The 26,787-nt window shown below is 35.4% G+C and overlaps 1 protein-coding gene across 1 annotated transcript in view; it reads left to right on the top strand.

The window, feature by feature from the left end:
- The first annotated feature begins 531 nt into the window (after positions 1-531).
- Positions 532-26,787, top strand: part of LOC149578505 (peptidyl-prolyl cis-trans isomerase FKBP53-like) — a 51,096-nt gene continuing 24,840 nt past the window's right edge. The window contains exon 1 of the mRNA XM_089829528.1: positions 532-603. Within this exon, the coding sequence (XP_089685654.1) occupies positions 591-603 (13 nt within the window). The 5' untranslated portion in view covers positions 532-590. The remainder of the gene's footprint in view (positions 604-26,787) is intronic.

Here is a 26,787-nt window from a genome sequence, read left to right as displayed (position 1 = left end):
ATTGTTTCTATAGGCTACAATAATATGCGCCCATAAAATTATAGGAGCGGGCCCTACCCTTTAGAATAGTAGGGCCCATACCATACCATACCTAGAATTATAGTCCATACCCACCACCAAAAAATTGTAGGCCATAAAATTTTAGGCTAGGCCCCCACCATAAAATTATAGACCATAAAAGGGGTCCTTTTAACCTTCTATCTCTATTCCTATTAATTTCATGTTAATAGTTTGAGGAAAGTTGAGGAATGGGAAGTTGTGTGAGGAGAGAGGTTCATATAGAGTGCCACATTTTAACCATGATGAATGAAGTGGACACCCATGTTGATCCATTTATATAAAATTTCTATGAAATTTAAAATAATTCCGTAAATCAAGTTGTAGTAGGAAAATATATTTTTAAATGTTGCCGGAAATAATTTAAAATCCCGAATTACCATTTGTGTTCGAAATTAGGGTTGGGATGGAAGCGAGGTAGATTGGCGGCAGCAGCCTCGCGACTATTAATTTTTATTGTTTCAAAATCATTACAGAGGCGTTGTTTCTTTGTCCGCAGAGGAGAGGCTTCAGAGGTGGTTACTCTCATCGAAATGGCGTTTTGGGGTAAAGGCCTTTTTCTCGTGCTGTATTTGTTATTCGCACGAAACATTTGCCATTAGGTGGAATCGGTTGTTAGAAGTTCAATTTCATAATAAAAATAGGGCATGAGTTCGTGTGATTAGATTACTAAATGGTTCGGCTCTGATGTCTGTTAGATGCTTAAACAGTTTTTCATCATATTCTCAAAAAATCAGTGCAAGTTGGTGTTAGATTTTATATTTTCTAATATTTGCAATGACGAAGAAAGTATGGTTGTTCTATTGTTTGCTATCAGAGCATTATTAATAAATGAGCACATAGCGTATATGGTTATAGGATGTGACATGCTCTTGTTCCTTTGGTATGCTGCAGGATATATTTATTTGCTGCATTTTTGTCCTAACTAGAATATTCGTTAACCTGTCATTTTTCTGCGTTCAAATGTCTCTAACTGTAGGACAGATGTATTTGCACAAATAAATTATGCCTTGCAATTATTTTTTGTTAGCTTGTATGGAGTGATGCTAATTTGTCATTCTCAATCAAAAAATCATTACATTTTTGGACAAATCATCCGATGTCGCATGTGAAGGGCAAACGGCAATCTTGTTCTTGTACTTAGTACCACTCTACAAAAGTGCAGTTTGAATGCCACATCATTACGATATCCCCCTTTAAAGGCAAAAATTTAAGTCTTCATTTCGAATGTGCTGCATAACTTAGATGAACGAACCTTACATTAGCAATCTTGTTACTTGTACTTAGTACCACTCTACAAAAAATGCACTTTGAATACCACATCATTACAAGGATCCCCTTTAAAGGCAAAATTTTAAGTCCTCATTTGTACTGTGTTACATAACTTAGATGAATGGACCTTACATTAGCATATATTTCAATCTTTCTCGGTGGCACAAAACTCTGCCCTTCCAACATGCAAGATTTCTTTCAATGAGCCAACTCCATTCACATTCTCAATTGCGTGTATCTCCATCTATAGGAAGAAAATGAAGATCTTCTAATCTAAATTCATTAAGTTCTTTAAAAGATAAGGTCCACTATGATAAAGAATCCACTTCCTTGTTACCTGATCTATGCACATGGCTTACCTTAAAGTCTTTAAACTTTTCCATTTCCTCTACAATTGCCATAATAGACATATGTAGATGCTAAGCTATTGAAGTACCCACAATAACTTGCACAATTATTAGGGGTTCACCTTCCAAATGTTCTTTACCTTTTAACTTTCTAATCTTTAAACTAGCAAAACAACTTTAGCTTCTATTTTATTGTTTGTCCCTTCCACTAATCTTTTTGCCCCGAAAGCCAAAATGTCTCCATTTTGATTGCAAACAATAACACCTGCACAAAATGGTTCCAAGTTGCCTTTAGCAACCCCACCAAAAAAATATTAATCCATCCCTCATCCAATCTTTACCATATCACTAACTTAGAGATAAAAGACATTGGATTCACCCAGTTAAGCCCCTTAATAGGCTTGATAAAAGGCAAGTTTGTTGTATTCAATAGAAAGTGTAAGTTGAGAGTTACAAAAATATTTGTATATTTGAAATAAATAAATCTTGTTTAAATAAAGCATGGAAATAAATAAAGAAAATGATATTCTTTAGAAAATTGAAAAAATTATTCACAAATATTTACTTCAAAACTAGAAAGAGATATGGTATGCAGCTTGGCACTAATTGCCATAGCTAGTTTTCTAGGATGCTAACATGACATGCAATTGGTTTTGTGTCAAGTTGTCGTTTGTATGACTTAGGTGCTAGAATGTTTTTGAATGCAATGTTCCATACCAATAATCTATCACATTTGTTTAAATAGCTAGAGGAACATGCTAGAGACTACTAGGTGATAGAATGATTATCAAATCTACTATATAAACTAATTTATATTACATAGAATCAAAGAGAAAATTGCAAAATGAAACATAAAATTACTTTCAATCCTTTGTGTGGTTGAGTATGTTTTGTGAAATTTGTGAGCATATAAAAGAGAGAATTATTGGAGTTTTTAGGGGCCTACTCTAGCTAAATCAATGCTTTGGCATCTAGGAATTTGAGTACTAAAATGAAATTAATTAAATACTAATGTTGTCAACCTTGATTTATGGGGAGCAACACCTTTGTAAATGGCCTTGACAAGTAAGGTGATGATTTCCACTATATAAGTTTGCCCCAATAATAGAGCGATAATATTGAGAAATGAATAATATCACTCAAACAAGCAGAGAAAAATATTATTACAAATAATGAGACCCCTTTAATGGATTTGAAAGATGTAAAAGTTGAATATTTCTTTTGAGAGCTTTAGTTGGTCGAGAGCAAAATAATGTACTAATCCTCTATCTTCTAATGGATATATCGATAAAGATTCACCTAGGAGGCAAATGGGAGAGTGATAGAGCTAAAATGAAAAAGGTTTTGGTTTACAACAAATAATGGGGTATATGTTTGGATGGGTATGAAAACATGGAGTGATACTTTCTCAGTTGAACATTACAACAAGTGTGACATATTAGCTAAGTAGAAAATCCACATTTTAAAACTTTCAAGATGTTAGTGTGTTGTGTGGATGCCTATGCATTGTGTTCATGTCCATACTAGAGGCTAGAGAGAGATTGTAGTCCAAAATTTGGGCAACCCATAGTCTAAGGTAATAGGCCAACATGTCCTTAAGTGGACCTGGAACATGCTTTAAGAGTGTATATGGAAGTAGATTCAAAACATAATGTGAAATTCTATGCTAAAATAAATGAAACTACTAATAAGTTGTTGCCTTTCATAGGTATTCTACTTAAATAAGTAATTTATTAGATAACCGTAAACAAAAAATAGTGAGTACTATTCAGAGTTCTGAAGAATTATGTAAAGGAGCTGCTAATCAGCTTGAGCAAGCCCAGGCTCGCTTACGCGAAGTAGAAATGCGAGCGCATGAAATTCGGGAAAATGGATACTCTCAAATAGAACAAGAAAAAGAGAATCTTATCAATGCTGCTTTTGTTAATTTGAAACAATTAGAACATTTAAAGAATGAAACCGTTCCCTTGGAACAACAAAGAGTAATTCAATAGGTTCGACAACAAATTTCTCGCCAAGCTGTCCAAATAGCTCTAGGAACTCTGAACAATCATTTGAATGGCAAGTTACATTTACGTACGATCGAGCATAATATCAACTTGCTCCTAGCCATGAAAAACGTAACTGATTAACGTTTTGTCCCTTCCCAAGAAAGAAAGGAGAATGACAAGTGTTGTAAACTTTGTTGTTTGAAGTCAGACAATCTTTGGATTATGTTTCTCCAAGTGTATCCAATTCCCTAGACTCTTGCATTTATTGGGTGGCTTTGGAATGTATGCAACTTTATTTTTGTTGCATTTTTTTCTTTTGTTCGAACACACTTAAAGTTTTACTTTTAATATCTTATGTTTTGTTTCTTTTCTTGTTTTCATCCTTATTTTAGAATTGATGAATTTTAAAGTTTATATGTGAAAATACATAAACAAGATAAAGTGTTCAAGTCATCTTGTCCATATCATTTGAGTGGGCTCTTGTTGTATGAAGCTTTGGAAAACACTAAGGCCATAGTAGAAGAATAAATGTGATTTGTCACGAAAAAGGTTGCATTGTTTTCTTGATGAATGAGCATATGTTAGGTTGCACTTGGTAGTCAACTTTGTTTTGATTTCAAGTGGTTGGTGTTGTTGAAGTTAATCAATTCCTCTTGTGAAGTGAAAAGTTCTTGAATAATTTGTTGGATGAGGTGGTTGTGGAAGTGGGCACAGAGAATGTCATTTATGTTGTCACCACTCATGCAACAATGTAAGTAGGAACATAATGAGATCTTGAGTAGAAGCAACCTACTTGTTTTTGGAACCCTTACGTTGCGGATTTCATCAATTTTCTATTTGACAAAATAACAAAAACTTGGATGGGTGAAAAATTTGGTGGAAGATTGATAAACATCATTAAAAACATCTATAATAAGCCTTGTGGGCCGAACCCTAGTTAGGAGTGTAGAGGGTGCTTGTGGCCATTCCTTGGTGTTGCATTGATTGATAACCAATTAACAAAAGAGTATGACAATACCCTATCATTGAGGCTTCAAAAAACCTAAAAGCTTGCTTGAGGTGAAACAATTCCCAAGATCCTACTTTTGTTTCAATTTATTGGGCATTGCAATTGCACTCTTAACATATTAAAGTTTACTTATCACAATAGATAAGTACTATTGACATTAAGTCAAGTTTGTTATTAGTGACAAAACGTACTCAGATTCTGTATACAGTGTTTGCCATGCATTACAGTTCAGACCGAGCAGTTCAGTGTTTACAGTTCAGACCAAGCAATTCAGTGTTTGTCGAGCTTTACAGTTTCTACTGAGTTAACAGCTTAAGCTAAGCGAAGCCAGTGTTAACCGAGTTGAATGAAAATAGTGTCTATCGAGTACAGTCGTGGTAAATAGGGAATGAATTTTATATCGATTTACACAGTATCTATCAAATCACTAGTGTATACCGAGTTCGAATCTATGTTGAAGTGATTAGTATGGACCGAGCTTCTACTTCTACCAAGTGCATGACGATGCCGAGTAATGACAGTGGACGCTGTGTATCAGAACCTCACCAAGTCAGTTTTCAGAACCCCAGTATCTACATTTGGGCCAACTTTGGGATATTGGTGTTAACTTGTGTAATGGCCGACTTTATAATTATGTGAATTGGATTTTGATATATATGTAATGTATTGTATCATATCCAAGTGTGAAATGTAATGAGATGAGATAATGTGAATGGAATGTAAAGCATGCGAATGTGAATCAACAACAGAGTAAAGTGTATTATAAGGCCATATCAGTAGTAGCAGAGTTATATCTATCACATAGAGGTGATCAGTACTTCAAGGATCTCAATGAGCAATTTAGTTGTAAGTCAAATATCCATTGTTTCATACTAACAGGTGAATTAGCGTGAAATCCTTTCACAAGGTAGACTTAAGAGTCTTTTCTTAAATCTCTTTACCGAGTGCATACTTCATTGTATGTTTGTAAAACCTCTAATAAGGTGGGCCTAACAGTCTTAATTGCTCCTAACAGGGTAGATCATCAGAAGTGATCAATGTAAGCCTTAACCGGCCAACTTTATGCTGCAGTATTGAAGTTTTGTGGGTATCATCCCCACCCTAGTTTTACTTTCTATTTGGAAGGTTTCTGGGTCACCAAATATTGTGTTCAAAGTGTTTTATGCTTTCAGTTTCTCACGCATGCAGTAGATTAGATTTATTAATGGTAATTGGATTATGCAATTAAGGTTTGAATTTGTTAAAAGCTTTCGAGGTTACTGATTCGCCCCGCCCCTTTCAGTAACCTAGCTAGTCTTGAATATTTCCAACAATTGGTATTAGAGCTCTTTGGTTCTCAGGATAAAGTTTGGCAGCTTGAGCAAAGATCAAGGACAATGGAGATATTTAGAGTTGACAAAGCTATTGACAATGAAAAGTTAGATCTAGAGATGGCCATAGCTCAACTGAAGAAAGCAAAAGAGCATCTTTCCCAATCCCTAAAAAGAAGGAAGGAACTTGCAAATCAGATGAATGACCACCAGTATGTTGAAGAAAAGATTGAAGATTTTCTCCCCTCAAGCAGTTCAAATGAAGCAAATGATGTAATCAAAGAACTCCTAGAAAAGAATGGTTCCCTGCAAGAAGAAGTAAGAAAATTGGAAAGAGAACAAGAAATTCAGTCAATAAGATTGTGTGAAATTTTAGAACAGAGAAATAAGGCAAAAGAAGACTTGGATGTAAAGAACAATGAAATTCAAAATCAATCTCTTCAGCAAGAAAATCTTATTGATCAACTTTCCAATGCAAATGAAGAAATCATGAGTCTGAGATCTGAAAATGAAAGAATAAGGAATGATCTGAACTCCGAAAGACAAATCAATGAAAGGTTAAGGAATGACTTAAACTCTGAAAGGCAAATCAATGAAAGGATGAAAATTGATCTAAATTCTGAAAAGCAACTCAATGAAAGAATAATGAAATCCCAAGCAGACATGGATCAACTGAATTAGCAAAATGAGCAAAATCTCTATAGGCAAAAGGGTAAGGCAGGAATTGGATACAAAGAAGAAGGCGAGTCCTCCAAACAAGGTGCACAAAAGAAAAGAAAAAACCTACCTACAATCACTGTGGTAAGATAGATCATACATCAAACAAATGTTGGAGTAATGGAAAAGTGAAATTCAATGGAAAATGCTACAATTGCAGTCAACATGGTCATAAAGCTAATGAATGCAAAGAAAAACCAAAGTTTGAGGATAAGTGTCACAAATGTAAGAAACAAGGCCACAAGGCATCTGAATGCAGATCTAAGTCATTCAATCCAGCTGAGCAATTTGTAAAGGGAATATTTGGTTGGGACTACAACACTTGGTGTAGATGTCATTACTATGGAGAATATGGACACATTGGCATGAATTGTGTTAAACATCAAATGAGAAGAAAGGATACCACCATAAGATGTTACACATGCACCGAACTTGGTCATATAGCTAAGAATTGCATGAATACAAGTAGAATTGAAGATGAAAAGAAAGCAAAAGCAGATAGCATCAAGAAGTAGATGAGACAGCAATGGATTCCTAAATCTACTGAGCAAGCTAGTTCAAGCAACGATAGTCATGTTACTCAAGAAGTGGGTGACTCCACCATTTCCAATTAAGTTCTTAAGGAAGCACTGGAACTATGTTTTCAAGGTCACATCTTAAACAGTTCCAATTGAAAGGAAGTAAAGATTCATATTTGTATTCAAGATACAGAAGGATCATTAGTAAGATCAGTAATAGTTATCACCGAATTGACTTCTCTATCGAGCAAGGTTGGGTCATGAACTCTACCAAGCGAAGTTTGGAGTAACATGGTTATGTTTGGTTGCTGAGTTACAAGCTTTCATCGAGCAATCCGTACAAATAGTGGATGATAGGCTGTCACGCACAATGTCATCATGACTCCCATCGTACTGAGCATTAATGGGAAGTTTTATCAAAAAGGCAAGAAACTGACTTCATTTTCACCGAGAATTCAAAATATTGCGAACAGAGTGATTTGCAAAGCATCCAAGTGACTTTGAGTAGAATTTGCAGCGAAGTTCTTTCAAAATTTTTCTCAGCTTATCGAGTTATCATGGCATCTAGTGGTAGCAGCAAGGCAAAGAAAGGATTTGAACTAATGGTGCGAGGTGTTGAATGGAAAGCCCCTAACTTTAAACTTGTGCCAGCGATCGCTGAAACCCTCAACCCAAATGGAGCTCAGTCGCAGATCCCACCTAAGGCACTTCTCATAAATGATATTCAAACTCATTTTAAATGTGCAATTCAGGAGATAGGAACCCTTGAAATGGATAATGCCCTAAGTGAATTTTGTGTGAACGGAATTCTCAACCTTGAGCACAAACATTTGGAAGAGAAAGGTTTAACTCATATTCCTCACCTGCCTTGAAACTTTCAAATCAAGTGGATTAGGTATATCCTAAGTCGAGTTCATAACGACCAACTGTGGTTAGAGCAACTAGTTTTGATCACCAAGAAAATGATACATCACATTACTGGTCTCCCCATGCTCACTAAAGCTAAAACCACTAAAACCCTAGGTCGAGATGAGTTACAAAAGAAAACCCTAGCTGAATGGGACGACAGAGGAATGAAAATCAGTAATGTAACTAATACATAACTGAAATTTGGCATTCATGTGATAGCACACAAGATTTATAGTTTGAGCCAACTCAATAGTGTGTCATGCGAAGCAGTTGACTTAGCTTTTAAGGTCGTGAAGAAGAATCTGTCATATGACTTAGCAGATTTGTTGTTGAAGCAGTTGAACAAAAACATGGAAAGCATTAGAACATCAAAGAAGAACCCATACAAATTTGGTTCATTGTTGACATGTTTGTTTTCTATGTTCAAAAGTTTTTCCCTTCTAAAGACACGATTGTATGGAGAAAAGATATGCCAGTCTTATATTAGATTAATGAATATATCGCTGAAATGGGTTAAAATTTAGTTAGTATCATGGATAACTATTTTGAAGCCTTCAAAGAAAAGATGAATAACAAATTCATAATACCAAAGAAGTTAGTTGAAGACTATAAGGATGATGTTTGCTTTATGGTAGATAGTGACAGAGTCTACATCCAGGTAGTAAGGCCCAGAGTTGTGTGGATAAAACCTCTTCCATATGAAGTTAACATTGATGAGGCTAAGGAAATTATTGAAGCCTTGGTAAATGAGCCTGGAGATCCAAAGGCACCTTACTTTGGAACTTATGATGAGGCAAAAGCAAGAATTGAACTTGAAATCAAGCTTCCACAGGTGGTAAACAAAGGCAAGAGGAGGATAACAAAATTGAGAACAAGCAACACCCCTCTTATGTTAACCGAAGGTGAAGGAGAAGATGTGGAAGAATCAAAGAATGAAGAGGAATCCGAAAAGGAAGAAGAGCCAGTAAGGAAGAAAGGCAAGGTGATCATCACCAAGCCACCAAAGCCATCCACTGTAGTATTTACAAGATCCAGGAAGAAAGCAAGAAAAGAAAGCAATGATGTAATCTTCAACCGACGTCCTTTTACATTTCAAGAAAGGCTAAAGATACTAAGAGAAGGTGTTGGAATAAACAATTTTGAAGCACTCAAGTATGAGACAAGGGCTCCAGCAGAGCAGAAAGAAGTTGAAGATCTGGTTATGGACAAGTTGGGCAGATGGAAATTCTCTCTAGACCAACTAGCATCACAGGTCCTTGCAGTTTTGTTGGATAAGATCAAGGTTAGATGGGAGAACACCAAGCAGACTGTCAAAGACATTTTTGCACAAACATTAAAACAGTTGGTACCCAACTTGATTGATGCAGAGGTAAATAAGGCATTAAAAGACAATGAGAACAAAATGACTTTAAAGTTCAACAATTGTCTAGTTTTGATGAAAGATATAGAGTATGTTGTGAAGAATGCTACAACCCTATGGAAAAATGTATTCCATCTTCACAAATCGAGTGATCATCCTGTTGAAATCAAAGATGATGGTGATGACAGTGACAAGGATGAAGACAATGATGAAGACTCTACTCAATTTGTCACAATTGATGTAGAAGAATATCAGGAGCTAATGAAGGATGATGAAGAGGAAAAAGAGGAAGAAGCTACAGAAGAAGCCACGCAAGAAGAAGAAGAGATCGACCCAGTCAAGATAGCTGCAGTTGTCATAGCCTCACTTCCTCAGTTACCGGGTCAGCTTCAGCAATGGATACAGAATGTTCTACAATTTTAAGCTTCTTAGCAGTAAGTACAGTTTTGGATTCTACAGTTTTGGCAACTTTACTTGTGCATACTCCTGTAAGTACCTCAGTTGTGCATACTCTTGTAAGTACCTCAGTTGTGCATACTACTATAAGTGCTTCAGTTGTAAATACTTCTGTCCGTACTTCACTTGCGAATACTTCAGTTTTGAAAAGTTTGGTAAAAACATCAGTTTTGGATTTTGCAAGTATTCCAGTCAGTATTCCACCAATAGGCATTGTACAAATGTTCACTACTAGTCCTACTATTTCCACTATTGTTTCTATTCCGAATTCTAAAGCATTAACTTCAAAGATAGTTGAAACAAAGATTCAACCAAGACTAGTGATTAGTGGAAAGGAAATAGATGAAGATATAGATCTGGATGAGGAAATTGAAATTCCCAAATGGGACATTGATAATATCTTTGTGGATCAAATGCATATAGCTGGCCAACTTCTCCAAAAGAAGGCAAAGCAGAATAAAATCAGAGAAGAGAGACAAAGAATATAAGATTATTGAGGATGCAAAGAACATTTTGAGTGAAGCTATAGGTGCTGAAGTTGATACTTCTCAACACATTTTGTTACAATTAGAAGAGGCAGTGAGTAAATTCAATGAAGATTCCAGTGGTCAAGATAAATTAATTGAGAAAGCCGAAAAGAAATTTGATAACAAAGTGCTTGAGCACATTGCTCAACAAATAGCTATCCAATGGGTAGAGCTTTCTTCAATTTTGACAAGTCTTGAAACCTCTTGCACAAATGTAACATCACTTTTTGCAAAGTTATGTGATATTAGTGAATATACTAAGGATATAAAGAGCAAATTGAATAAAATTGATGAAGATCTGATGGCTAGTGCAAAGTAGTTGCAACTTGACCCCAGTTCAAGCTCTGCACATCATATGAAGATCAGATTCTTATCAGATATGCAAGCAGAATTGTTGAGAGAGGAAGCAAGGATCCGGTCTACACTCATAGATATTCAGAATATGATCCTTCCCATCATGGATACAATGCAGAAGCACATTGCCTATTCCAAAACATTGATCGATGACAATAATTTCTCAATTGTAGATCACATGATCGAGCTCTTTGCAGAAGTACAAGTTGCTCTACAAATGTGCAAAGTTTTGCAAGATAATTGGGATATGACCTTAACTCTCATTCTTAAGGTACATTCTGATTTTTTCTCACATTTTGGTGTCTTCATATAAATAGATTGTGTATAAATCTTTGGCATTATTGTCAAAAAGGGGGAGAGATATTTGTAAATACCAAGAGAGAAAGATACCATACTGGGAAATACACTTATATGTCAATATGCTTGACATGATATGTACATTGTATGGGGGAGAATCATGTAAAGAAAAAGTATATATAACAAAGTTACAAAGACAAATTTTGAAAAATTTCAAAAATCAGCATGCCATACCAAGCTAAGTATCACACTATGTTGTACATAAGTTTTGGCTGATAAGTGTTTTTGTCACTAATGCCAAAGGGGGAGATTGTTGACATTAAGTCAAGTTTGTTATTAGTGACAACACTTATTTAGATTCTGTATACAGTGTTTGCCATGCGCTACAGTTCAAACCGAGCAGTTCAGTGTTTATAGCATAGTTACAGGACTTAGACTCGCCTTTGACTCGGAAAGTTAAAATCCGACTTGGACTCGGACTTGGGCAACCAAACTCGGCTAGGACTCGGCAAGGACTCGGAAAATTGAAAAACCCATGGAATTCAAAGATTTTAAAGGATTTAACGATTTTCAAAATTAATATACACTGAAAAAAAACACCTTCCAGAAATCTTTGTCTTTATAAATTTTGAAAAAAAAAAAAAAAAATTTTTTTTTTGGAGAGTCTTGGTGTAAAAATTGGATTTTCTATAACTTCCTTCAACATTCAACTAACTTAATTCATTTCATATTTGATCAAATTACATAATCAGCTGAAATTATATTGCTGAGATTAAATCTGAAATTAAATCTAATCGAATTACTGAAACTAAGTCTAATCTATTCACTGAAATTAAATCTAATCTAATCTAAATACTGAAAATTAAATCTAATCTAAAAGCTGAAAATTAAGTCTAATCTATTCACTGAAATTAAATCTAATCTAAATACTGAAAATTAAATCTAATCTAAAAACTGAATTTGATTCCAAACTAAATGTTGAAAAATTTAATTCTAGACTAAATTGCTGAAATGAAAAGATGCACTTAACATGCTACGAATAACTAACTAGATTTTTTTGATAACAATTATCTTTTCCCAAGAAAAATCTTTCAGCAAAAAAGAAAGAATACTAACTTAAAAGAAAAAGAAACGTATTGATTTACTTGAGAGACTTTTCCAATTGGTTGTCCAAGCTCTGACTTTGGTGAGAGGAGAAGCATTATCATAGGCCTAACCTCCCAACCGCGAACTTTTTTACTTATCCCCACAGGTTTTAATTTACTAGAACGGCCCTCCTTACCCTGAGGTTGAGCTTGAGACGTTCATTGATCCAGTCATCGGAGTACTCAGGTGGGTCGAGGTCCCAATAGCTATTCGATTGAATAACTGAAGCATTAGAACAACAACGCGATCACATTGTTGTGGCAAGTCTGTCTATTATTGCCTTGGCCAGGGATTTCAGAGGTGAGTTTTATAACCCGATCTCCACCACTCAGCTTGACAACTAATTATCAAAGTGGAATTGCATGAGCTAAATGCATTAGATTAATTTGTGCATTTTTCAATTACTGATATCATTCTTTTTTTTTTCTTTTATCGGGTTCATCCACACTTCTATACCATCAACAAGTCATCAGACCGGTGTATCCTCAGTGCCTGAACCGTTATATCTTGACTCTACAACCTAAGATATTTAGAATTTTGAACATTATTCTTATAATATTAAACATATATGTCTGGAACATATTCTTTCAAGAATAAATGCAGAGTTTATCATGATTTGATGATGAAATTAACAAAAGAAAATTTACAAGTGATGTATACAATATTACTTTGAGAAGGAAAAAATAAATAATCAAGCTTTAATTCTGTTACAGTCGGCTTCCTTTATTAATAACCCTATTGTTCATTTGGCAAATCAAGAATGCAGGCTATGAGACATTTACAAGAATTCAAAATAAGCTACATGATAGTTACAGTTTGAAGTATTACATAAGGCTTTAAACCAAAACCCGACTCACAATTAACAAAATTTGTAAATGAAATATGGAAAGCAAAACTCAACACGTCCTTACTTGACCCACGGCTACTCAGTCAGTTATCTATTTCTATACTTGGTTGCTCCCTTCAAATTTCCGCAGGTATAGACGTCAACTGGCAATGCAAAGATGAAGGTATAATGGTGTTTTGGATTTCGTGGTAGAGCAGGGTGGTAATGTTTCTCAGAATGAAAGAGGCAGATTGAAATTCATAGTGTCCAAAAGATGTCAAGGCCAACGTATTTATTGAATCACATATGACCTTATGGCTCCTAGCCATTACAAGACTCATTTCGACTTCCCGATTTGAAAAGAAAGAATACGGAATGAGGAAAAATAAAATGAAAAGAGGTGGAAAGATGAATGGGTCAAATTAATAATATTATTCCATATTATTTTATTATCTTTATTAAGGTTATAAGTATGTATGCACAAGGTGGTATTATTGAGTTATAATTTTTAATGTAAAAATGCCATCTTGTGTTTATATATTTATGATTTTAATTAAGAAAGTAAAATAATGTAAGGTGATATTATTATTTGATAAATTAAACTAAGGTAAGAATTTTGTTTATATTTATTGTTTATATTATTATTATTTTATTTTAACTTTAATTTTTAGCTCATGTGGATTCCACTAAGAAATTTGTTGTCAAATCCAAAATAACTTGCTAAGGCGATTTTTTAAGGTCAAACTTGTCATTTCTGACGATTGGATCTTATGACCATTCCATTCCGATGACCTCGTTTCGTAATGCTTCCCCTCTTTCTCCAGTCTTTATCCTACAACCTTTAAAACAACTTTCTCACCAAAACATCAATTCATGATTCATAATTTGTTAGATAATATTGTTAGGAAATTTCATCATAAATACTAATTGATTCATCATAAATGTACAACGGCTAAAAATTGTCTTCATTTCACATGAACACAAGGGCTAAATTTAACTAACTCAATTTCATATGGTAATTAGATCGATGCAACGGCTTAAGATAATTGTTTCAATTTCACATGAACATGAATAAATAAAACAACGGCTAATTTCACTTGAACATGAAAAATTATTTTGGTTCAACGGCTAAATTTAGCAAAAAAAATTTTAGGGCAAAAATTGGGATCTAACACCTCGGCTCAGGACTCGGCAGAGTCCCTGGACTTGGTGAGTTCACGTGGACTCTGCCAAGACTCGGCCAAGTCAGAGTCTAGAGGCCATTTGCCTCGGAAAGGTTGCCTCTGCCTCAGACTCGTAGAGTCCCGTTACACTGGTTTACAGTTCAAATTGAACAATTCAGTGTTTGTCGAGCTTTACAGTTTCTACCGAGTTAACAGCTTAAGCCAAGTGAAGCCAGTGTTAATTGAGTTGAATGAAAATAGTGTCTATCGAGTATAGTTGTGGTAAACAGGGAATGCAGTTTATATCGAGTTACACAGTATCTACTGAATCACCAGTGTATACCAAGTTCGAATCTACGTTGAAGTGATTAGTATGGACTGAGCTTCTACTTCCATCGAGTGCATGACGATGCCGAGTAATGACAGTGGACGCCGCGTATCAGAACCTCACCAAGTTAGTTTTCAGAACTTGAGTATCTACATTTGGGCCGACTTTGTGATATTGGTGTTAACTTGTGTAATGGCCGACTTTGTAATTATGTGAATTTGATTGATATATATGTAATGTATTGTATCATGTCCAAGTGTGAAATGTAATGAGATGAGATAATGTGAATGGAATGTAAGCACGTGAATGTGAATCAGCAACAGAGTAAAGTGTATTAGAAGGCCATCTCAAGAGCAACAAAGTTATATTTATCACATAGAGGTGATCAATACTTCAAGGATCTCAATCAACAATTCAGTTGTAAGTCAGAGATCTACTGTTTCATCCTAATAGGTGAATCAACTTCAAATCCTTTCACAAGGTAGACTTAAGAGTCTTTTCTTAAATCTCTTTATCAAGTGCATACTTCATTGTATGTTTGTAAAACCTCTAACAAGGTGGATCTAGCAGTCCTAATTGCTCCTAATAGGGCAGATCATCAGAAGTGATCAATGTAAGCCTTAACTGACCAACTTTATGCTGCAGTATTGAAGTTTTGTGGGTATCATCCCCACCCCCGTTTTACTTTCTATTTGGAAGGTTTTTGGGTCACCAAATATTGTGTTCAAAGTGTTTTATGCTTTCAGTTTCTCATGCATGCAGTAGATTAGATTTATTAATGGTAATTGGATTATGCTATTAAGGTCTGAATTTGTTAAAAGCTTTCGAGGTTATTGATTCACCCCTCCCCTCTCAGTAACCTAGCTAGTCTTGAATATTTCCAACATGTACTTGTTCGTCCATAACAATAGGTGGCAGCATGAGAAAAATTCATTATTGTTTAGGTTCTATTGTATACAACTTAAATCAACTCGATTGATCTTCATAGTTACAAGGTCATTTGCATATGGTACCTTCATGTAGAACATGCTTAGCTACTTCCTCTTTTATTTCTATGTATGCTTTATTTTCTCCATTGGTAACCTGTATCAATTGAACTTGTATTCTTGTATCTCTATTTTGTTTCCTTTTTCATCCCAATAAGCCTCAAGGTTTGAATTCCTCTCATAGATCATTGGCCTTATATTACACAAGCAAGTCTCATTCTTGGTACAATAAATGTGATATGTCCTTAATGTTGTTGGATATGATGATTTGAACTTGCACTAAGTTGTTTTGCCTCTTTGCTATTTGCAAAGAACATTTTCTCCTCAGGGTTATATTGGGCCTTTTGTGTGTTGTCATTTTGTTGCTTGTCGGTATTCTTGCACTTTTGCCAACCAAAGTTGCAAAGTATTTACATTTCATTAGGACCTACATGAATAACTCTGTGATAAATTAATTGTCAACTTGCCTTCACCATTGTTTTCATGCAACATTCTCTTAGATCAAATATCCTATCTACTTGTTTCCTTTTCTAGGGATCACTCATTTGTGGCTTGATTCATCATTGGTGTCCTCTCACACTTATGGGAAGTAATGTATTGTTGTAGTTTTCAATTATTCAATGTGTGCCAAAGTTTTAGCTTTGATAGGTTTCAATCTACTAGGGAGGCTTGTAGCATAAATTCTTTCTAAAAAACCCTCTCACAATTTGTAGAGCCCCAACAAGTGGGTAAAGTAAATATTATAAAGATTTTAAATTGTCTTAAATTATAACTTATCAATTTTCTCATAGCAATGAGCACAATTTTCTGTTGTTGTTGCTTAGTTTTATATTGAGCCTAGTTGCTAGCCTCTTCAACTCACACTGTGCTCCCCATTGCATACCATTTGACTAAATATATATGGAAAGACACAAAAATCCACTATATTCCCATTGGGAAATTCCTCTTAGCTCTCTTTCCATTCCAACCTAGATTCTATAAGGATTATTTATAACTCTTCTTGTATTGGATCTTTGATTGTGGTGTAAATCCATGCTCAAATTCCCATTATTTTCTTACGTATCAGTTCTTTTCCTTCCATTGCAAGTAGAACTTTAATTGTTTTCTACACCACCCTTGTCTACATATCTGTTTTTTTCCATTTTTTCCCTTATGTTCTTTTTAATTTTTAGTTATATCTGTGCATGTTTTTGAGCTTTGCGTAGGCCCATTTTCTTTATAGTCTTGGTTTCGCACATGCATCTTTTTTAAAAGGTCATGTTCTTTGTATGCTTTTGCTTGAATGCTTTCTTGACTCATCACACCCTATTTTGTATCATTTCATGGTTCACCTATATTTTCTTGGATTCCTAGGCCATCGTGTGCACTATGACCCCATTTATTTGTGCAGTGTTCTCCAATTTTACCTTTGAGACGTGTACTAATGTAGTCATGTATAAATGGGAATATATACATGATAATGATCTTGTTGACAACTCTTGCTATGCACATTCTCCGTAGTTGGTGCACATCCTATGTGCTAGTTTGTTTGGCCAACTCACTCCAAGTATGAGTTTTGTATGGTGACTGATACTCTAGATTGGTGGTAATTCTTTGGTTTGTTCTTTGATTCAATGTCTTGGTAGTAAGATAATAATTCATAGACTTCCTTTTGTGGTAGTGTTCTTTGTATTTTGTTTGCTGCACTTCCTTGAAATTAATTTCAAACACATATTTTCATGTCTTTGTTTCTCCAAAAATTTCCTTTCATCTAGCAAATAGATTTGTCTTTACTGCATAGTTCACTTTTACAATCTTCTTCCAAAGTGATCAAGTTATGCTTTTTCCCATTCAAGGTCATGACATAGGTGTTCTTTTGTATGTCGTGAATGTTAATGTTTTATGTTTTATACCCAAAAATTAGAAACAACATAAGAAAAGTAAATAATATGCACATAAAGACAAAAAAGAATTATCCTAGGAAAACCCTTCCACTTGAAGGAAAAAACCCAGCCACACCAGCAAAACAACTCTTTTATTGAAGATAAAATGATTGAGTAGAAAGTTTTTCACTTGATTGGTTTACAATATACCAAGCAATCATATAAATAGATTGCATAAAACTCTTCCTCTTACACACGAAGGTCTCGTTGAGTCCCAAAAGTAAGACCCTTCATATTTCCATTTTATAAGAGCAGAGATAAAGATCTCTATCGTAGCTACAAACTTCAACACTCCCTCTTAGCAAGAGAGAGACATTTGATGAGGCAGGCACACATAGCTGCAACCAAAGATGTCAATGATATATTCTCATCACATAACAGGCATAGCATAATTCACCATAATTACTTCATAAGCACATAAAACTAGAGTCACGAAGTCACACGCATGACTTTCAACGCACCTACTCGCAAAGGGTGGTCCATCATACCTACTCGTGGAGAGTAGAACAAGGGCTTTTATCTCAACTTCTCCCAGAGAAGGAAACACTTCCACCATGCCTACTCGCAGAGGGTGGAACGAGGGCTTGCACCTCAGATTTCTCTCAGAAGAATGCATTTCCACCATGCCTACTCGCATATGGTGGTCTAGCATGCCTACTTGCAAAGGGTGGAGCGAGGGCTTTCACCTCAAACTTCCCTCAAAGAAGAATGCATTAATAACTGAGATTTTCTCTTAACAAAGGCTCATTCTCAGCAGGGACAACTTTTAATAACTGAGATTTTTCTCTTAACAGAGATTCCCTCTCAGCAGGGACAACTTTTAATCATCACAATAAGGGCCGACTATTGCATAAACTTGCGAAGGGTTGGACATCTCCCTCTGTCACATAATCTTCCTCTAAAGCTGAATAGTCTCTCTCTAAATATGATCTTCCCCTTTCAATCAAGTGCCACCAGTTTAGTATCAAGACTGCAAACAATGTTGCATAATCTCTCACCATCCAATTGCATCCCGCAACCACGAGGGATATTAATAACTCATAACTATTAATGCTAAAAACAATCATTATGATCAATAATCATAAATACTTATTATCTCTTTGAGATCTAATCTCAACATGCACACAAATATAGATACAAAAGATATTGTGTATTGTGCCTCTACAGCAAAATGCAATGCTCATGGCATAAAAATCTGATCATAAAGTTAGAACAATTATACATATCTACTTATCATCTAATCTTCCTCATAATCCACCTGTTGGCTGGTTCACAACACCTCTGTGTAGCTTCTGAAGGAACACCTCAAGCCTCCAATGTTGTAATTGATCTCTGTAATCTGATGAAGCTGACTTCTTTGAAACATTGTGTCGGATAGGGAAACTCATGTTCCGCTTGGGGCACCTACCTTTATAAATGAAAAATGGGACAATTTTTTTTTTCACCAATGTGAAAATTTCCAAATAAAAAATGGATGTGACTACTGTTCACAAGCTGATTTTCAAAAACATAAAGGAAAATTGTGAGTCCATTTGAACAAGATTTTTTTTTAAAATACAATTTTAATGAACACAACACGCTGGAGTTGAGTGCTAGCTATAATCATCAAACATGGCACAAGGATATATTATTCTATAGGTCTACCACCTTCCAAACGTTTTCCTTTTAACGCGCAAGGTTATAAAATTTTGTCAGACAAACAACCACCTCCCTTAAAAGCAACTATTAGCAAAGATGAGTTTTCAAACTATTACATTCTTGCATATTAAATATTGTGAACCTCCATGATACATGCTTATCCAATCCGCTGTTTTCAGATCAAGGAGAAGAAGAAAACATAACTGATATTGTGCATATCACGAACCAGTTTCATTCAAAATTTTGCTCTAATTCTTGTTCAATACCATGTTTGTATCAGGATGAATAACGTTGTTTGCAGTGCCGGATAGTTATCATTTTGCATGAAATTTTCCTTTTAAATGCCGGAGGGATTGGAAATTGTTTGAGAGTATCTACACCTGATTCAATGTGATCTACTTCTTTGAAAACTTCATTTTGGATGCCTGGCTCTCCAAAGTCCCTAGAAAAGACTACAAGTTTCTGTCATAGATTTGTTTCTGCATAGAACACCCTTTGCGTAAGAAGCTCTGTCAGGAAAGAATGCATCCCGATATCCTTGAGGCAATACGGGGCTTTGAACAAGTCTCCAGCTGGTTCCAAATGATTTCCAGTGAACATTCAGTGCTTAAGAAGAATATTACACAACTCCAGAGACCGTTTGTGTGGCTAGGCAAGCCATCGCGACTACCTTCATACCCGACAAAGAAGTCCAATAAGTTTTGTAGAGACCGTGATATCTTATTTCTCTGACCTGTTGAGAGTCCCTTCACATCACCTGAAACATATTGTTCTGTAGTATGTCATGTCCTAAAATCTTCCATCGACCATTACTCTGCAACTCCTGTCTCACCAACATCTTCAGCACAACTGATTCACATTTCTACCAGAAACACATAAGTAATACAATCTAATGCACAAGACTCTACAGAATATATAAAATGCACAAGTTCTTCTGCAAGAATCTCTGCAAATGTTTGGATAACCCACAAACTCTTCTGCAAGTGTTGTTGAAAAAAATGAACTCTCTCTGTATATACTGATAGCACACAAACTACTCTCTGCATATACTGATCGCGCACAAACTTCTGAAAACAGTTGTATACAAAAACAATGATGCTGAGAGATCAAAACAGGCCTTAGCAAGAACAAAAATATTAATTGCCATCGATTACTGGAAGACTAAGCAACGTAAAACCACACACCCCAACTTTTGAATGCAAGAAGAAGAAGTTCCGATATTCTACTGCTGCGTGTGTCCCTATTAAAATGAGTGGTCCTTGCATGAAGAGGAAAGGACGTTCCGTTACAAAAAAACGAAAATGATAAGGTACGAGAAACATATATCGAATGCCAACCAGAGAGTTGCACACACGACAGCAGAGACAATACTTAGAAGATGCAACTGAAAAATCACATGCTGAATAACTGAAAGACTTGGAAGGAGCACCTGCATAGGTGGTAAACAGGAACACCATAATGAATCATGAAAGAGAGATAAAGAGAACCAGACACAATCAAAGGCTAACAGAATTTAACAGATGTTTCGTATCAAACTTGAGGATACTAGAGAAGATGTCTACTAACAAACTCGACAAGACATCTCCCAGGTTGACAGAAGAGAATACTGTCCAGCAAAATGCAAACAATAGCCTTGTCAGAATGTGACAACAGCAATGCTGCGACATAATAAAACCACAATCTCTGTCAAGACACGGAGATGGAAGATCAGAATTCCATGGCATCATGATAAAATTTCTCATAGAAACCACTGAAAATAAGCAAATAATTCCATAGACACTTGACCCAAATACCTGATTATCCATTGAACAATGATATCCTTTAACCAACCAGTTCTATAAACAATTATCAAGGCATAATAAGGATTATCATGATTAAATTTCTCACAGACACCACTGAAAATAAGCAAATAATTCCATAGACACTTGACCCAAATACCCGATTATCCATTGAACAATGATATCCTTTAACCAACCAGTTCCATAAACAATTATCAATGCATAATAAGGATTGCACATGCATATACCACGAGAAAGCTCCTTTCGAGCATAGAAGGAAACCAAATCACAAGAGACGAGAATAAATCCTCACACAACTACAATAACAAACATAATTTTGGATACCATGTTAATGTTAATGTTAATATTTTATGCCCAGAAATTAGATAAACAACGTAAGTAAAAAATGCACAAAAGACACAAGATTTATCCTGGGAAAACCCTTCCACTTGAAGGGAAAAACCCAGCCACACCAGCAAAACAACTCTTACATTGAAGATAAAATGATTGAGTAGAAGGCTTTTCACTTGATTGATTTACAATATACCAAGCAATCATAAAAATAGATTGCATAAGACTCTTCATCTTTACATACGAAGGTCTTTTTGAGTCCCAAAAGTGAGACCCTTAATATTTCCACATATTTAACATTTCACATTTCCATATGCATGCCTCTTCGCATGATGTATGACAAATGTCGTTCTGCATAATATTAACTAAAATTTAATCACAAATATCTGTTTCAGCTGAAAGTGACCATAACAGTCATAACAAACATATATCCATTTTGTAAGAGCAGAAATAAAGAGCTCTAAACTTCAACAATGAATTTCTTTCCGATCATATTGCCACAGTGACATATCACATGCATCTATTGCCATAACAACGTACAATACCTCATCATTATATGACTCTATGTGGAGTTTCACGTAATATTGCTTGCTTACCAATATCTTGTGATAATCTTGAATCCATGCAATCCTATATTGGTTTGAATATTTTATTCTCTTCATTTAAAGCTTTCGCACCATCTCTTCAAATCAAATTTATTTGTACTACCACTATCTTTTTTAATTTTACAACACCAACGTCTTGATTTGTAGTATTTTGGCAATAGGGTGCTCCTCATGACCTATGATTCACCTTTCTCAGGTTTTCATCCAATTCTTGGTGATCCAATATGTTATTCCACTGAGTATTCTGCTCTTGCATTGTTCTCAATTCTTTTGCTACCACTCCTTTGATGACATGCAAATGCTTGATGTCCTCCACATATGAAACATGTTACTTTGAAAGGGTTTTTTCCTGATATTCTTTTAATAACCATCATTGCAGTAGGGACTATTACTTCCTCTCTTATTGTGTTAGGAACTTCTGTGACTCCTTGAATATTTTGGCTTCTCTCATCTCTAATGTGTGGACTTCACTTTTTGTTATTCTACATATGATTTCCTTTCAATGTGTTGTAGTCTATCTTATTGTGATCTTCCTCCCACCTTTCTGCTACTGGTCAAATATTTTGTTCAACTTTCCCTCAACTTTCGGTGCTTCTTCGACTGTTGTCATCCTTGACAAACTCGGTACTTTTTTGGATGTTAGTTTTCAGGCCATTTACATGCTGCACCACTTTCTTGTTGCTGACTTCACTATGTCTAGTTTTAATGATCATCCTATGGAGCTCCTCAGTGTACTCCATCTTCTTGTTTTTCCCTATGTTTTGTAATATCTTCAACTGTTCTAGCTCATAATTAACAAGAATGAATTGATTCTTCAACTTTGTCACCACCATTTCACACTTCGTGATTCTTTCTGTTCTTCTATTTCTTTCTGATTGGACTTAGTTTTTACAAATTTGATCCTTTCTTGATCTTCAATTTCCTCGTACTCAAAATATTGTTACATATTATTTCTCTAGTTAATCAATTTATCAAGATTTAAAAAAGAAATTTCAGTTCTAGATTCTTATTGATTTTGGTAACAGCTTTCAACATTTGATCTGGTTCAACTCTTCTCCATGGCATGGACTTCCCTCCTGGTTTTGCTTTGCATATGTTCTCTTTTCATCACGTTGTGGTTGATCTGCATGGAATCTTTCTCCTCTACCTTTTTGCCTCTTTTTTGTTCAATTTTTCCTGAACTTTCAATGCAAATTGATAGGCTTCTTGTACTTTTGTCATCTTTACCACACTCAATTCTTCTTGGATGTTCATTTTGTCATTTATGTACTACAATCACTTTGTTGTGATAGCTCCTTATGGAATTCCTTGGTGTACTCATTTTGCCTAAAGTTTGCGATCTCCTCAACACTTATAACTCATAACCACTAGGTTCTTTAACTTTGTCACCAACCTATTCCACTTTGTAATTTTTTCTTTTCTTCTTCTATTTCTATCTTATTGGACTTATCTCTTATCTCTGACAAATTGATAGGCTTCTTGTACTTTTGTCATGTTTGCCAACTCAATTCGTCTTGGATGATCATTTTGTCATTTATGCACTACAATCACATTGTCCTGATAACTCCTTATTGAATTCCTTAGTGTACTCATTCATTGTTTTCTCATTTTGCCTAAAGTTTACAATCTCCTCAACATTTATAGCTCATAACCTGTAGGTTCCTTTGACTTTGTCACCAACGTATTCCACTTTGTGATTTTTTCTTTTCCTCTTCTATTTCTATCTTATTGGATTTATCTCTTATCTCTGCCAAATTGAAGCATGACCATTCAACTCATTTTCAGAGAAGCTGACCCATTCTGGATCTTAAATTTCCTCATACATTATCATTTATCCACTCAATCAATTCCATAGGATTCAAATTTCCAAGCATAATTAGAAATTTAAGTTTTAGGAGCCACCAATAAGAAAGATTAATCATCATATGGACCAGTTTGCCAAATAAGGCAGCCCGTAGAATGACTGGACTCTTTGAAGAGTTGAACAGACAAGTGCAAATTTTGAAAATAGCTTTCCAATATCTTGATTTGGTCGGACTCTTCTTCCATGGTTTCTATTTTCTATTTTCAACCAGATTTTCAGTGGCAACCATACGACAAATCCATCTCTACCAAGATCTTTGCAAAAGTACAATGTCTAAGCTTTTCAGTCTCAGAAGAGATGGACATAAATCTACTGAAATAATTTCCTATACTTTCAAAAGTAGATTTAAATAATAACTGTAAGGGCCCATTTGGTTCGTGGAAGATGATGGGAATTGGCTTTTTCATGATCCAAATTTAAATTTTTTTGTGTTTGTTTCAAAATTGGAAAAATGGAATTAGAATACCAGACTTCTAATTTTGTCTCAAAACCAGGTTATCAGACTTCCCACTAGCATCTAGTGATTGGAAATCAAAACCTGCTTACACTTTTGAGGAGTGTAAAAACAATAGATTGGACTGTTTTTTGAGTCTGCCAGCAACTTCAAGCTTATGCATAAAATGTGTCGTCCCACTCATCTTCTGAGTGAAACAAATGGTTCAAGTAAAATTCCAAAAATAGGAATGAAGATTTGCAAAACCTTGATTTGGCTAAATCGAGAATTGTAGAAATCTTCCACGAACCAAATGGACCCTAAGAGAAATTGGGTTGTCTTACCCAAACTAGTAGGACTTGAAAGTAAACTTTTGATGGATTAAAAAATCTTTAAACTAGGATTTTGTGAATAGGGAGGTTTTGCCCTAAGTCCATAAGCCCTTACCCAAGATTCCGTCTCTATTCTCTTTTGAAGCACAAACAACCACAGAAAAAGTTATAAGCACTAGGGAGAATCTTTATCCCAAAATATTAAGGTTTTCCATTTTAATTATTTCACCATATGGACTTGATTCTTGGAGCCAGTTTGCCAAATAAGGCAGCCCATAGAATGACTCGAGCAGTGATTGAAGAGTTGAACAGACAAATACCGATTTCAGAAATGACTTTCAACATCTTGATCTGGTCAGAGTCTTCTTCCATGGTTTCTTGTATCTACTTTCAACCAGATTTTCAGTGGCCACCATACAGACAAATCCATCTCTACCAAGATCTTTGCAAAAGTACAATGTCTAAGCTTTTCAGTCTCAGAAGAGATGGGCACAATCTTACTGGAAGGAATTTCCTTTTCTTTCGGAAGCAGATAATTAAAATATGTAAGAGAAATTGGGTTGTCTTTACCCAAACTAGTAGGACTCGAAAGTAAACTTTTGATGGATTAAGAAATCTTTAAACCAGGGTTTTTTGAATAGGGAGGCTTTACCTTAAGTCCATAACCCCTTATCCAAGATCCCATCGCTTTCTTCTTTTGAAGCACAAACAGTTATAGAAAAAATTGTAAGCACCAGGGAGAATCTTTATCTCAACATATTAAGGTTTTCTAAGTTTTATTATCTACAAGTTCAACTCCTACAGCTTCCGCCACAAGGCTGTACCTGCATATAAGCACCAGGTCTTGGTCAATGTCTGCTTTCTTTCTTACTTTTCCATCCATCTTCATTAGCAGGATATGTTCTATTGTCATTATTATTTATCCTGAGGTTCTTATTTATCTTCATCTGAAACATCAACCTTATCCTTGCTTCCTCCCGTCGCTGCTCTATAGCAGTGACCAGAATGATGGTTCACATTGCACTTGCTTTTGTGCCGCACCTGCTCTAAGCTCTGGCCCACCTTCAGATTGGAGCAATGAGACATTAAACAAAGGTGCATCTTGACTCATATGTCACTGGTGCCCTGCTGGAAGATCTTTGTGTAATCTGTGAAACAGGGGTGTTCAACTAGCACCAACGGGCTTTTTTCCCAAAATTGCTTTATGGGTATTGAAAAAGCCCTAATTGTACCAAGCATCTCATTATGTTCTTATCTCTCTTTTAGGGTCCATTGCCATAGCACGGTGCACTCATTACTACCAAGCTCCTTATATGAAAATTAGATAGAAGTATCCTTGTAGATAAATTTAAATTTAAAATAAGGTAACTCATGTTTGGAAGACAACATTGAATAGATAAGTGACAAAAGAAAATTGCTTGACGGGCAGGGTTGTCTGTCAAATTTAGGCCCTGTGCAGCAGCGGCAGCAACATTCTGTGGTGGAATGTTCTCTGCTAGAACATTACTTTGGATAACTTGTGTGAGATTTGTGACAATGTTTGGCTATGCAGAATAGACTCATGGCCATTTGTAAATGCTTAGCACCAGTTGTACTGCAAGTTAATCTAACAATTGCATATGCCTGTACAGCTCCTGATGATCCAGCAACTTATGTGCACACTAAATCCAGGTTGCACATCATATGGTACTTGTACAAAACTAGGAATATGCACTCCCTTACCCATTTAGTAACAGAATTCCTTCAGTTACAGTGTTGAATGTGTTCCACCTACTGTAGGGGAACTCCTCGTGTCTGACACTCCTGAGAAAGCCAAATTTGTGGACATACCTCTTGGCATACCAACAAAAAATATTCTACTATTGCTAGGCATGATAGGCTGACCAAATATTTTTAGTATGGGCTGATTAGAGCATATCTTTTCATGTTTATACCATCTCATTATACCTATTGTGGTGAAAATGTTTCACATATGACAGAAACGAAGTTACACTATTTTAATCTGCACAATAAGTTAGGTGTGTTTGAAATTGATAATTTAATGGGTATCACCTGATTCCACCCTGGACACTTGCCAACTCAGTACATGGAGGATTACGATACATATCAACATGAACATTTTAATCCCAGCTCATATGTAGGTCCCAGCTCATATGTAGTACCTTGACATTGTTATTCACATTAAGCAAAGATGTTTTGCAGATATAGGATTAGATTGCTTTTTATTGTAGTATATACTGAGAGATATGCTGTGACACTGTGTGTTGATAATCATATTTGGAAATGGCTGG

Source organism: Cupressus sempervirens, chromosome 1 (assembly GCF_028749045.1).
Source record: "Cupressus sempervirens isolate cs-2001-9-10 chromosome 1, ASM2874904v1, whole genome shotgun sequence".
NCBI classification, from domain to species: Eukaryota; Viridiplantae; Streptophyta; class Pinopsida; order Cupressales; family Cupressaceae; genus Cupressus; species Cupressus sempervirens.
This window is presented reverse-complemented; position numbering and strand designations above follow the sequence as displayed.